This window comes from Lepidothrix coronata, unplaced genomic scaffold (assembly GCF_001604755.1).
Source record: "Lepidothrix coronata isolate B3197 unplaced genomic scaffold, Lepidothrix_coronata-1.0 Scaffold19, whole genome shotgun sequence".
Taxonomy (NCBI): Eukaryota; Metazoa; Chordata; class Aves; order Passeriformes; family Pipridae; genus Lepidothrix; species Lepidothrix coronata.
Window position 1 is genome coordinate 7,491,490 of NW_016690199.1, and position 13,743 is coordinate 7,505,232.

Here is a 13,743-nt window from a genome sequence, read left to right on the forward strand (position 1 = left end):
AAAGTCTACACACAGATGAGAGTTCCTGCTACTGAGCAGTGAACTGCTCTGAAACCTGCAGGAATAGCTGACCCCAGGTTTGGGGTGTGTAGTGGGAGATACGTGTGCGGTGAAGGGCTGGGGAAGCAGAAGGTGATGTAGGAGTGGATCCTGGTTGGGGAACGGAACCAGTGGAAGGTATGAAGGTTCTCTTGCAAACAGCACAGAAGAGGGCATTTGGTCTATGTGCATGTCTTGGAAACCTGGGAGCTGCTGCTTTTCCTGCAAGTTATATCGCCTTTATAGGGCCTGTAGTCAGTGTGATCTTTAATAAAACTAAGTTTGGAAACTCCCAGTCTAAATGCTTTCTTCAGGTGGGACTATGGCCAATCTTATTTTACTGTTTTGAACATTGACCATCTACTGTTTTTAACTTTTGCAGATGGGCAGTTTCCTCTGTTATGACACGGCAGAACCAGATTCCAACAGAAGATGGTTCCAGAGTTACACTTGCTCTGATACCTCTGTGGGACATGTGTAATCATACTAATGGACTGGTAAGGATTTCTTCAGTGTTGCTGAAAGACTTTAGGGCTTAAGTATTAAGCATTTCAAGTGCTGTAGAACAGTTTAGTAATATTTTGCATTATGCTTCTTAACACAGGTATGTTCTCTTCCCAAGTGACCCTAAAAACCCAATACCTGAAAGAAAGGTTTGTCGGTTTCTCAAATGTCTTACGATAGCTTTTCAGGGAGAGCTTTGTTCATCTAGAGAAAACTTTTCAAGTGATTGGATACTTGTGTAAAGTTAGGTCTTATATGCATGTTGTATACCTATATGTACTTTTAAAAGTTTTTGTTAATACCTTTTTTTCCAGACAAGCCTGAATAGTCTCCTGACATGGACCTTTGTTTTTGATGGGCTGAAAATGGTTCACAATACTGGACAGATTTGTTCTGAGAACAGAAAGCAGACATTGATGGAGGTTGCCTCTTGTAGCTACCACTAGGGAAAGTGGTTAGAGATTTGCAAATAAGAAATACTGCCTGCTCTCCTAACCATGCCCAAAGAGTCTTGTTATGGAGAAGGCAACATGAAGAACAAAGCCTGGTTCAACAAAAACAGTACATCTGTTAGTACATCAAAGAAACAAAATGCAAAAATACTACTTTAGGGCATATTAAACATTTAAAAGGTGACATATGTATATAGAAAGTCAGACCTGCTGACATTTTGGCTTACGTGCACCAGTTCAGAAAATGAGTTCCTGGTTTCATTAACAGGCCAGTTAATGCTGAAGTGAGGAAACCCAGAAGAGGGTGGCTTATCAATGTTATTTAGTCATGCTCTTATACAGTTCAAAATTCATACCCTCTATTTGTGTTTTCAGTAGATAGTATTATTTATTGTAAGCACTGAATATGACCATACTGTTCAAGTAATCTGGTTCTTTTGTGGGAGAGTTACGCGAGCATTAGGACAGCAGCATGTGTTAGTGTTGTTGGTATAAGTAAAGCCTGTTTTAAATAAATAAATTGTAAAGCAACTTGTTTTTCACTTGACATTTAGCTAATTTAGTGTTACTATGACTGTACCAATTACAGCACGGTAGGCTAGGCCACGAAGTTGCAAGTGTTTGGGGTTTATTATTTATTTATTTTTCCTTATTGCAAGGTGATTAGATGTTGTTCATTAACAGTGATTCTTGCCTCTGCCTATTTGTTATGCAATCTCACAGCTTTGATTTAGAAATAAAGTTCATATGAGAGTCTCCAGTATAAAGAAAATTGCTTAAAATTTAGAAATGTGTGTTTTTATAATACAAGTGGTAGCTGCAAGCATCAGTACTTCCTGTACCCTTTTCCTGCTGGGCATCTCTTTCAGATGCTTTTGCAGAGACTTGTCTGTATTCATTAGACAACTGTTAATGAATGCCTTCAAAGTTGGGATTAGAGGAAAGAGGAAGAGAATTAAGGTTCTGAGAGGGAAAAAATTAAGTAACATATATTAAAAGAGCAGCTATTTATGTTGTTTTACTCATTCAAACTTCTATTTAAATTGATAAAGTAATTTTTATTTTTATTATGCTCTTTAACAATGGGTTTGATATAGAGCCAGCCTCTGGAGCCAAACTTGCTAATACAGTAGTAGATCAGGACTGGAAGCATTTTTTTATGCTGAAATGTATCCTAAAGGACAGGGGGGGTTGTGCTGAACTTAAATGTTTTGTACGTATGTAAAGACTTCAGTCATTTATTTCATAGTTCTACAGAAAATAGTTTAAGTGGATATACATTTAGGAAGGATAGAAAACTGTAATATTACGAATGGGTTAAGAAAAGCTACTAAACAATTTTTGTTGTGTGCTAGTTCCATGTACTATTAGAAATGGGAGGGGGGAAACTGCTAAGATAACTGTAAGCTGTCTGTATTGTAGTTTATATTATTGTAGAGTGGGATGAAGGTGAACTGAGCTCTAATCATAGCACAACCCTTTAAAATACATGAAGGAAATCGTTATTCATTGCAGGACAGTAAGAAAAGATGACACTGAATGCACACCCCTGTCTACTTTATTCCAAATGTAGACCTGAAATACTTCTTGAGTCAATCAGCTACTGTATGTCCCTGTTCTCGCTTTATTCCAAAAGGCCTCTTTCCATTATCTAGATAATAAAATGCTCTATGGATCTTAACTGGAGCTAGGTCCATCCAGCTTTTTGTTGCCTCTGACACTATTAATTAGATCAACCTGCCTCTAAGAACTATTTCAAAATGGTTGTCTTCCTGCATTTCTCATTGTTATTCTTTAGTGGGATTGTATTTTGACAGTCAGAGGTTGATTACCAGTTCTGACAGAGCTTTGAATAAGCTACATTCTGCCTGTTGGGCTGGGTCCATCCTTAATCACTGACCAAGCAGACTATTGCATGCTTTATATACAACTTGAAATTCATGTATCAGTCTGCTTCAGAAATAAACTGAAGGGATGCAATTTGTCAGCTATCATGTGGGAAGAGAAGTAAACACCCTGTTAATTCTCTTACGTGACTGCTATTAAAAGAAAGAGGAAATAAGAATCTAGCACTCCATTATGCTTTGTAGAAAAATCTTTCAGAAGTGCTGCTGGGTTTCGTGCATTGTTGTTTTTTGGGTTTTTTTTAAAGGCAAAAATAAATTTTAAAAAAAAAATCAGTACTCTAGTGAAGCATGCTTAAACTGACAGAATGCTCCTCTTAAAATACTGGAATTTCTCCAATCTGTGAAAGTCTCCTGTTCCACCAGCATTTCGAGGGACTGGAATGGACTTTTCACATTCAGAAATATTTCATTGAGTTTACACAATAAGAAAATTTCAGGATAGGTCAAGAGTTCCTTTTTTTGAATGGAAGGTGTTCAAGTACTACAGCTTATGTTTCTCAGTGGACTGTATTGCATGACTCTCATGGTCTCTTCTGATCTCAACATACCACGAACCCATTGGTGGACCTGCAGTGGTGGCACCCACACGCAGGTGTCTGCAGGGCTGGGCTGCCTGTGCTTGGGGCTGCCATTTGGGCTTTGCTCCATCAGAGGCAAGTTCCCCAGGCTCACTTTGAAAGCGCTGTTTTGGCTGACAAGTGCCCATTTGATGATGCAAGCAGTGCGAAACTATTAATGTGTAAGCCATCAACCAGGCTTTCAATATAATCTGTAGAGTTCTGTCTTTGGACAAGCTGCATCCAAGATGGGAATCAGGGTATACTGCAGCTCACATCAGCCAGCTTACAAAAAAAGTATGTTTTCATTTTCAAAGGCTGGGAGAGAATCTTTGGCTTCTTCCTGGTTTTTCCCCAGGCCCAGAGCATATTTTTCCATAAGTTAGCTCTGTCAGTGCTGAATTCAGACTACCCACCATAAAAGTTGCTCTCTGATTTTTCAGCAGCTTGTGTTCCATCCTGTGGCTGCATCTTTGGCAATAATATTCAAAAATGTGTTGTTTGTCACTTTATAAAAATATTTCGTTTTTAGGATAACTTTACTTGTTAGTGCGACCCCTTTACAGTTTAGTAATTGTTTTTGGAAAAATACAGGTTTGTTAAGAGAGTTTATCCTCTTCCATTGCCTGCTACCATCACAAAAATCCTTTTAGCATTTTAAGGATATTACTTAACTTTTAGATAAAGGGATTATTTTCAAGTAAATTATAATTCTCTGAAGATTGTATCCCCTAAAGATCCATAGTTATCTAATCCTTTTTCATTGAGAGATCAAAAATGTGTTGGCAGTTGAAGGATAAAGCACAGCATATAGAGCTGTCAGTGCCTTGCTCCCTTGGGCCTCATGGGAATGACTGAAAGCTCCAGAACTTTATAACAAGCTGCTGGCTTTAGCATGGCACTTTGTGGCCTATGGAGGCTACTTCCCTCAGAGCCTTCTGCTCACTTCAGGTAGGTTATTTCCTTTAATGCGAAGATTGCTCAGGAGTTGTAAAGCCAACACTACCAGCTGTATTCTGTCATGCAGAGAAAGAAATGTATGCAATTTCTGTTGTTAATATCTATTTCCAATACGAAATTTTGTCGATGCTGGGAGAGACAAATATAAAATGCTAAAAGTGCTTTTGCCACTCTTTCCTTGGATAGATCACTACAGGCTACAATCTAGAAGATGACCGGTGTGAATGTGTGGCACTTCAGGATTTCAAGGCTGGAGAACAGGTAGTGTGAACAGTTATCTACATAATTGTTCTTTCATTAAGTTCTGTGGACACTTCGTAACTCCCTACAAAATTTTGATAATAGAGTGGTGTGGGTTAAACCCCGCTACATTTGCATTTTAATATGCTGAGCTAATTCTGTGTGAAAATAGTACCAAACTAAACAAGTGTACATTTTTCAGAATAAAATAGTTTCTATCACTTGGTAGACCCCAACTATAGGAGAGTTTGATTCCTCATATTTTAGAGAACTAGTTGAAATATTTAATCACTGGTAAGTGCACATACACAGGCATCAGGCTTGATATTCTGGAGGAGCTTAATAAAAGGCCATATGCAAAGGACCAAAGATAAATATTTTTTAGATTTGGAGCAGCACTTTGTCTGCAATAGTGGATTGTAGAGTCTTTCTTAACAATCTTATTGGCTTGTTTCTTGTTAGTGTTCATTCATTTAAGAGGCAAAATGCAGTAGAGTTGCCAGTCATTTTACCCATGTTGTCATTGTCGTGCTTAGTGAAAATGAGAAATGACCTAAAAATATACTCCCTCCCTCTCACACAGGCATGCATGCCTTTACCTCTTCACCCTGAAATACAGGGAGAGTCTTGTAAAGATGCATGGAACAGTTCAGAATCCAGTATTTTGATCAGAACTGCTAAGAAACAAAAACAAGTGTTCAAACTAGTGATGCGCTGAAGACAGTGGTTTCAGGAGTGTAGGAAATCTCCTGTGCTGTGTCAGCAGCCAGCCTAAACCCTCAAGTGTAGTAGCACTCCTTTTTTTCCTACTGCTTGAGCAACTGCAGTCGGCATGGCCAGACAAAGGCTTTGTCTATGAAACATCCTGAAATGCTTTATAACTCAGCCTCTGAGTTATTACATTTACTGTATAATCTTGCCAGTCTTACAATTTATAGTATTTTGGGTTTTGTTTTTCTTACGAATTGTTACCTTTTTTAGCAAGGAAGTGTCTGGAATTTTTTTTTAATGTGTCTTTCCAGAGGTATATTTATCCGCATTGCTATGCTGGGGTTTACAGTGATTGTGTATTTTTGCTCTCAGAATTTGTTATGGTAGTCAAATATTTGCTGTTTTTTTCCAGCAGTGGTGTGGTGAGTTAAAAGGGGTCCACAGTTTTTCCAGAAGTGATCCAATTTATAATTTTCCACAGCTGGCAATGGCATATAGCTGTTCTGGCCGGTCTCTCCATTTCGATTATAGAGGCTTCCTCTATTTCAATTTTATTTTAGTAGTTTCACTTTGTCTGCTATTTATCAGAGTTGTTTTTTTTTAAATTTCTGGCAAACCTTAACTGTTAGTGACATCATTAAAGCACTGTAATTATATAATGCTTCAGTCCTTTAATATACTGTACAGATGTTATTTCTTACAGTTTCAGCAGGAAGAGTGTATGATCCATGCTTTTACTACTAAAAAATGTGAGACAGTAAAGTCCACAGAATCTATCAAACACTGGCCTGAAATAAAGCAACTGTCTCATTCTGTTTAATTGGATTTTTTTCCAAAACAGTCACAGGGCATAAGAGTATACTGTATAATCTACACATGATATGTGACTTTTAGTTTAATATGAGATGTATCACATTAGTTTTAAAATGTGAGAGGGTTAGCATCTCTTTCCTTAGCCACTGCCTTAATATGCCTGGGCAGGTCACGTGTTCATCATATGAGTGTGTTACAGTATGATGTTTACTATAATTTAATATCATCCTTAAGCATTTAGTGCTTAGGATAAATAGTTCTAATATAAAATTGAAAACAAAGAAAGTAAATGGCATCATTGCTGTTATTGAGCCCTTTAGAGAGCACTGTGCCTTTCCCTGTCAGCTAGAGAGGAATGGAAGCTTGCAGGCATCCAGAGCGTTGCTGTACCCTGAGGTTCAGAAAGGAGTTCTGTAACTGTTGAAACTTCCTTTTCTAATTGACAATTCTGTTATCAAACAGAAGTGGGAAAATATCCTCTTGATGTGAGAGAAGACAATTGCTACTCTGACCTCTAGTCCCATGCATGCACTTCATACAGCCTAGCCCTGAGTTAAACACATTCTGCAGGTTATATTTAGGAACTTCTTTTTTAATGTGAAATAATGTAACCTGTATGCTTTAGATAAAAGAGTTCAGAGTAAAAGGCAAAAATAAGTGCTGCCTGAACAGAGCTCAGATCTCTCTGTATGATACGCTGTGGTATATCCATAGCTTAAGGTAACATTAAAATGAAAGCAAAGTTGATCCATCAGCAGTATAGGTTACTCCTTTGGGTGGACATTTGGTTGGGGAAAATGACTCCAGAAACACCATTTCTTTTAAGGGGCCTTCCTTGTCTTTTATTTTTTTAGCCTTTATAAGGCATAGGACCTTTGAAAGCTTATTTCCATATACTGATACTTTATGACAGCATGAGAAAACAAATCATTTTTATTTTAAAGTATAGAATAAGAACTTCTCTCAAAGTCTCTGTTACGTGGATATGTTTAAATCTACCTCTAAAGTATAATTGCCACACTATATACACCATTTGTATCGATACCAGAAAACAAAGCATGTTTCTTTATATAACCAAATATACCTTGTACTCAGAATAGTAACTCTTTTGGGAAATAACTTTCAAATTATGTCAGTTTTGTGAGCTGATCTTAAGCTTTTTTCCTGTCCCTTCACTTCTCTTTTCATCCTTCTAGATTTACATTTTTTATGGCACTCGGTCAAACGCTGAATTTGTGATCCACAGTGGTTTTTTCTTTGATAATAATTCACATGACAGAGTGAAAATAAAGCTTGGCGTGAGTAAAAGTGACAGGCTGTATGCTATGAAGGCAGAGGTCTTAGCTCGTGCTGGTATCCCAACGTAAGTAAAACACAATGCCATGGGTTTTTTAAAACGTTTCCAAGGTATATAGTGTCCAGTAGAGCATATATAAGACTGTTCTGTGATAGTTTTCTTAGGTGTAATATTTCTCCTGTTTGTATAGCAAATTAAAGTTATTGTAATAATATTTACAGAAGTTCTCTGAGCTATATTATCATCTAATTTTAACCATATATAAGGAAAAAAGCCTTTGCTTTAATAACCATTTTAACAAAAACAGAGGAAGGATTAATTTGAAGCAATCTGTGGTTTTTCTTTCTTTTCTATCCCTTGCAGACATACTACAGTATGTGAATCACAGCATTTTCCTTTAGTCTTTTCAGTCCAGAGGGTACTATTAGGAGCAGCAGACATGAAACATTGCATTTTCATGAATTTATTATGAAAGCTGTGTAAAATAATTTTAAGTGTAAAATTGTAGAGATAATTATTCTTTTCAGAAATTTCTTTTCTTTTCAATTTCCCAGGTTAGGGAAGCTTTTCAGTTTGAACTAGTATTACCTACTTTTTTTTTAAAGTTACTTTTGTAACAGTACATTTACTTTAAGGTCTTTTATGTTGAAATAAGTTCAAAGATATGACAATTTAACTTGCATTCAATGTTGTTGTATGATTATTTCTTTTATTAGTTCTAGTGTTTTTGCCTTGCACGCCACTGAGCCTGCAATCTCTGCCCAGCTTTTGGCTTTTCTTCGAGTGTTTTGTATGAGTGAAGGTAGGATGTTTTATGAAGATAACCTAATTTATGTTTGTCTTGTTGTGGGGGTTTTTTTGGTTGTTTTTTTTTGTTAGCCCAGAAATTGATAGACATTTATATAAAACATTAAGCTAGAAGATCGGAAAAGTTGAGGAGTTTAAGTTAAAAAGGAATCTATAAGCTAGTGAGAAACCCAATTTTTAGCTATGCTTTCTGAGGGAATATTTCAGTAACTCCTAAAGCATGAGATGATACAATTTTTTATTTCTTTTAATCTCCCAGGCTGTTGTGAATGAGTGAGCTTTCAAGCTTGATCTCTAGTTCTTAGGTTTCAAAATAGTTCACGGAACAAGATCATGCAAGGCCTAGGGGTTTACATGCTTAAAATCATAGCATATTAGCCATCACTGCTGGAAGCATTTAAGTATGGAATTGGAATATTCTGTACTGTAGGAGAAATATGGAAGAGACATTTCAAAGTTGAGTATTTTCAGTATTTTGGTAATTCTTAATTTAAAACCAATTTCTGTATTTGCAAACTGTATTTGTACTGTTTGCAGAGTACTTTGTACTCATGTTACTTTTTTTTGTGGGGTAAAAATATGTGTACAATTAATAAATATTCACCTAATTTGTGCATAATAGTCATAATGGCTGCTTGCTGGTTAGATGTAGCTTTGACAGTGAGAGAGTTTGTCATGATAGAGAGAGAGTTCTCTTGCAGTTAGGGAAACTGTGCAGGTGATGTGGATTTTAGTACCAGTAGGAATACTGAAGTTGTTGAGTTTTTGCATGTGCTCTATTTGCTTTCTTTAATAAAACCAGCATACCTTATTTAGTGTCATGTCTTCAGTTGCTCCTGTCATTCATTTTTTAGAACTTATAAAGAAATTAGAATATATTAGAATAGTTCATTTGGAAGGGAGCTACAATAGTCATCTATTCCAATTGCCTGACAGTTCTGGGAAGTAAACTCAAGTAAAGAAAATTTTAGGATGCTGATGAGGAAGTGAATTTTGGCTTCGAGAGGAAAATATATCCAGTGAACATTTTAATTGCATTTCTCTGGTATATGATTGTGCTCAGATTATTCTTATGTCTTAAATACTGTATAAGAAAATACCAAGAACCTACATGCAAGCTCTTAGTGAAGTTTGTGGTAACTGCTTTGCAGGAGTGAAATTTATTAATTGAAAGATTAATGGAATTTGTCTAATGTCAAGGAGCTGATTAAATGTTTTCTGCTCTGTGTGAGGTTTGATGGATGTCTTTTCTGACCACCTGTAGGAAGTTTCTGCTACTGAAAAAGATTACCAAAACAATAGGAAAATTAATTCCACTGCTTTTTACATGCTCTTTGGCCTGTTCCTTTTATTATCAAAAAGTTCACTGAACTCTTTAAATATTTAGTCCCTTTTGTTTATCAAGTATTTTACAGAACATTCCATCTCACTGTCACAGGCTTCTGCTGTGTATGAGAGGCTGTGATTTATAAAGTATCTTTATTTCCAAGTGGAGCAGAATGCCGATTTTCTGCTGACCTCAAGACTTTCAGTTGTCTCTTTGAGCCAAACCCTAGAAATAGCCAGCATATCTGATAATTCTTATTTGAGGAGAGGATTATTTTTTGTTAGCTGCTCAAAGCAGATTGTTTTTTAACAGATTGGTTTTGTACTTATTGTAGAAGAGCTGAAGGAACACTTGATAGGTGAGCATGCCATTGACAAAATCTTCACTTTGGGCAACTCTGAGTTTCCTGTTAGCTGGGACAATGAAGTTAAACTTTGGACATTCCTAGAAGCCAGAGCATCCCTTCTTTTGAAGACCTATAAAACAACTGTGGAGGTAAAGTCATCATTATGTGTAATTTAAGTGTCTGAACTGTTCTGTGTTCTGTCCTTCATCTTGTCTTTGCAAACTTCAATCTGAATGTTAGTACATAATTCATTCTGTACTTTTTAAAGTGTAGAAACAGTTTTGCATTATCTAAGGAAAATCAAATAAGATTGCAAAAAAGAAAATTTTGTTAATGTAATTTTGTTAATGTATTTTTTCTTTGATTCTCCAAATAGAGACTACCTGCTTTTTTCTCTGCAAATAAGATGGGGAATCAGTTTCAACTTGTTGTCTGGAGTTGCATTCTACAGTCTGCAAAGAAATGCACTACTATTGCAAGTGTATAAGTGAACCTACATGTTGCATATATTTGTGAAGTCACCTGACTTCGCTTGTTATGCAGACTGATTTATGGAGAGAAATTTTGGGCTTCTTTAAGAATTCATGACAAATTTGACTGGGACTCCTTGCAGACCCCCTCATGTCCATTTGTCTCAGCCTGGAAATCCTGGTGTCACTGTTAACAGAAAGAGAGGAAAGGTGAAGTGTTGTTTTACTGTGTTGGTTGTTACTAACAAACCTGCTTTTTTTTTTCCTAACAGGGTGATAAGTCCTTCTTGGAGACTCATGACCTTACTCCACATGCGGTCATGGCTATCAAATTGCGCTTGGGTGAAAAAGAGATCTTGGAGAAAGCAGTGAAGAGTGCAGCTGCCAGCCGAGAGTATTATACCAAACAAATGGCAGATGGAGCTCCGCTTCCTAAGTATGAAGAGAGCAATATTGCCTTGTTGGAGAACACTGTGGCAGACTCTAGACTCCCTATTGTCCTGAGAAACCTAGAAGATGTGGAAGAGCAAGGGGACTTAAAGATTGATGAAGCCATTGATGCTGAAGTCACAGAGAATGGGTTTGTAAACAGTGAAAACTCTCTATTTAATGGGACCAAATCTGAAAGTGAAAATCTAAATAAAGAGAAAAGCAACAGAGGGACTGAAGCTGCCAAAGAATCTTCTTCAGAAAGTAATGATGAGGTTAAAGAATAGTCCTAAAATTTTACTTTCTTGTGAAATTAAACTAGCTGAAGTTTATGAACAGTGCATTTATGTTGGTGTGTTTCTTTGTTAACATTTCTCTTTCTGCAGAGAAAAATGGTTTTGCTGCTTTATATAAAATTGAATTTTAAGTTATTTAAAAGATTTAGCATCCCTTTTCAGTTAAGATTGCCATCTTGCTTTCAGGCAAAAACTGGGGAAAGAGGTGCCTTTGGAAGATTTTGCAGCCCTTTGTTGAACCAAATGTATTTTCTTCCTGGGGAAGAATTAAGCTCTTCTATCTGCTGTGCGTTTGTTGTTCTGTCACTCTGACTACCGAAATTAAAAGCTTGCACTGCCTCCTGCCAAGAAAAGCAGAAGGCAGGACTGACTCGGTATTCAGCATGAAGGTGGGAGAGCATTACAGCAGAAAACTGGATGAGAGGATCAGAAACTTGGGAGACTGGAGGAAAACCTGTTTAAAATCAGGTGTGCCAGTCCAGAAAAAGGTAAGGTGGCAACCTTATGATTGGTAGTTTTAAATGTTGATGAGAATCCAAACTGTATACACTTTAAGTGATCTCTGAAGATTTCAGTTTACTTTCTCTTCTGTTTACTGTATAAAAGTATCTCATCTTCTTCAGTCAGAGTTAGGCTGCTACAGTACAACATTCACCAACTTTTAAAGGCTGACTACTTTTTATTTCCAGGCAGTACTTTTTATTTACAAGGTTGGCAGAGCTTCTGGAGATTTTGAAAACAGATAGGCCAAGCCACAGCTTTAAACTGTACTCATCAAAGTGAGGTCGCTTCCCAGCTTCTTCAGATTTTCACAACTAGCTAGAGATTTTCAAAGCTACACTTTTGACTAAACCATTATTAAAAGGAAAATATTATTAATATTCCTGTCTGCTACTCCTTCATTTCTGTGGTGTAGGATGTAACACTGAATGTGACATGGTTACCTGATCTTACTCAGCTTTGTCTTTTGGTTAAGATATTAATTGATACTGCTTTCTCAAAGGAAATGGCAAGCAGGCTGATGTAATTTTGGCCCAAGTCCAGACTCAGCCAAGTATGCCTTGAGCTTTGCCATTTAGATTGTCTTCATCTGATGCACATTTCTTGGGATACCTCCACAGGTTAAGCAGGTCTACTGTCACCAGCAGTTTTGGTCACCCTCTTACTGTATGTTTTAACTTCTCGGTGGAAACAATACAACCCTAGCACTGTGCAATATCAGAACAAGGGTGATTCCAAGGCTTGACTTTGAAATTACCTGGGTATTGGGAGGAGAGGAGGGTGGAATATTTTTATTTTGTTGGTGAATTTAGAGGAGTATAAAGTGATTTAATTCTGTTCTCAATATTAAGGACTTTGTCTTTTGCCTTTGTATCCTTAAGTTCACGATAATGGATAGAATGGAAAGCTTGGACAGTTGTTCAAAGCTCAGTAGAGGTTGCGAACTTCTCATCCAAGATCGGTTGCAGTAAAATCTCTTTTGGCATATTCATAGTTTTATTAGATTTTGCTTCTCTTATACTGCAACTTGGAAAATGTGCTTTTGCATCAATCTTTGGTGCAATACACGTGTAAGTAGTGACTTTCAGGTTGTCATAGCAGTTCTGGTGTTCAGCTAGTATCAGTGTGGGGAAAATAGAAAAAATAGTTTTTTAAAAAATATTTCACTAAGAATGGCACGTTGCCATTGCACCTTGGATATTGCTTCATCACTAACAAGATGCTGGACCAGTATTTTTGTAACTATATGCTGCCTTTGGTAGAATGTTATAAATTGTTGTCTTGACAATTTAAATGTCATACAGAAGTCATTACATTTTGGTTTTTATTAGGACCAATATTCCATTTCTGTTTCTGCCACTTACATTGCACAACATTGTACTAGATATTATGATGCAATTCTGAAACTAGCCTTCCCTGAAAATTATAACTGTAATTCAGAATTTAAATGCTTTGATTCAATCTGATACACTGTATTTTGTTCCAGTATTTGCTAATATCTATGGCTTAGCAAAGCCTGTGGTCACCACAGGACAGAATGTGTGGGTTTTCTTGAATAAAATATAGTTCTACCATGTCTTCACTAGTGAGTGTATTATACAACCAAAACCTCTACCTGCTACTGACTGCTGTATCTTTTGGGGTCCGTGGGAAGAGGAATACCTGTTCAGGTATACAGATAAAGATTAAAGGAGAAATAGCTGGGGGGGGTAGGGGGGAAGAAAAATATTCTAGTAAACAGAAAGGGAAAGTGTTCTATTGAATGCATGGTCAAATTCTTACTTTTCATTTGTTAGTGTTACTTAGAAAAATATGTTACACACAATAAAAATAGTGCGTAATCTAATTTTGTAATTTGCATTTTTCCTCTATGCATGTGATGGTTCCTCAGAAGCACTAACCTAAAACTTAAGCTTTTGAAAACTGAGGTGGAAACAAAAAAAAATTGGCACTGATGAGCCCTTATTACCATCTGTCATGAAAACAGACCTTTCAAAGCATTTTAAAGTTAACTTTCTTCATACTGTTTGGTTAAGAGGCTGTTCACACTAATCCCAGGCTAAATGCCAAATCTTGCTTCTGTTTAG

General features: G+C 36.7%; 1 protein-coding gene across 1 annotated transcript in view; it reads left to right on the plus strand.

Moving 5' to 3' along the window:
• The window catches only part of SETD3 (SET domain containing 3), a 39,348-nt gene extending 25,846 nt beyond the window's left edge, over positions 1–13,502 (plus strand). Inside the window, exons 7-12 of the mRNA XM_017807424.1 lie at positions 408–536; positions 4,606–4,680; positions 7,380–7,546; positions 8,197–8,282; positions 9,949–10,109; positions 10,703–13,502. Coding sequence (XP_017662913.1) covers positions 408–536; positions 4,606–4,680; positions 7,380–7,546; positions 8,197–8,282; positions 9,949–10,109; positions 10,703–11,146 — 1,062 coding nt within the window. The 3' untranslated portion in view covers positions 11,147–13,502. The remainder of the gene's footprint in view (positions 1–407; positions 537–4,605; positions 4,681–7,379; positions 7,547–8,196; positions 8,283–9,948; positions 10,110–10,702) is intronic.
• The last annotated feature ends 241 nt before the right edge of the window (positions 13,503–13,743 follow it).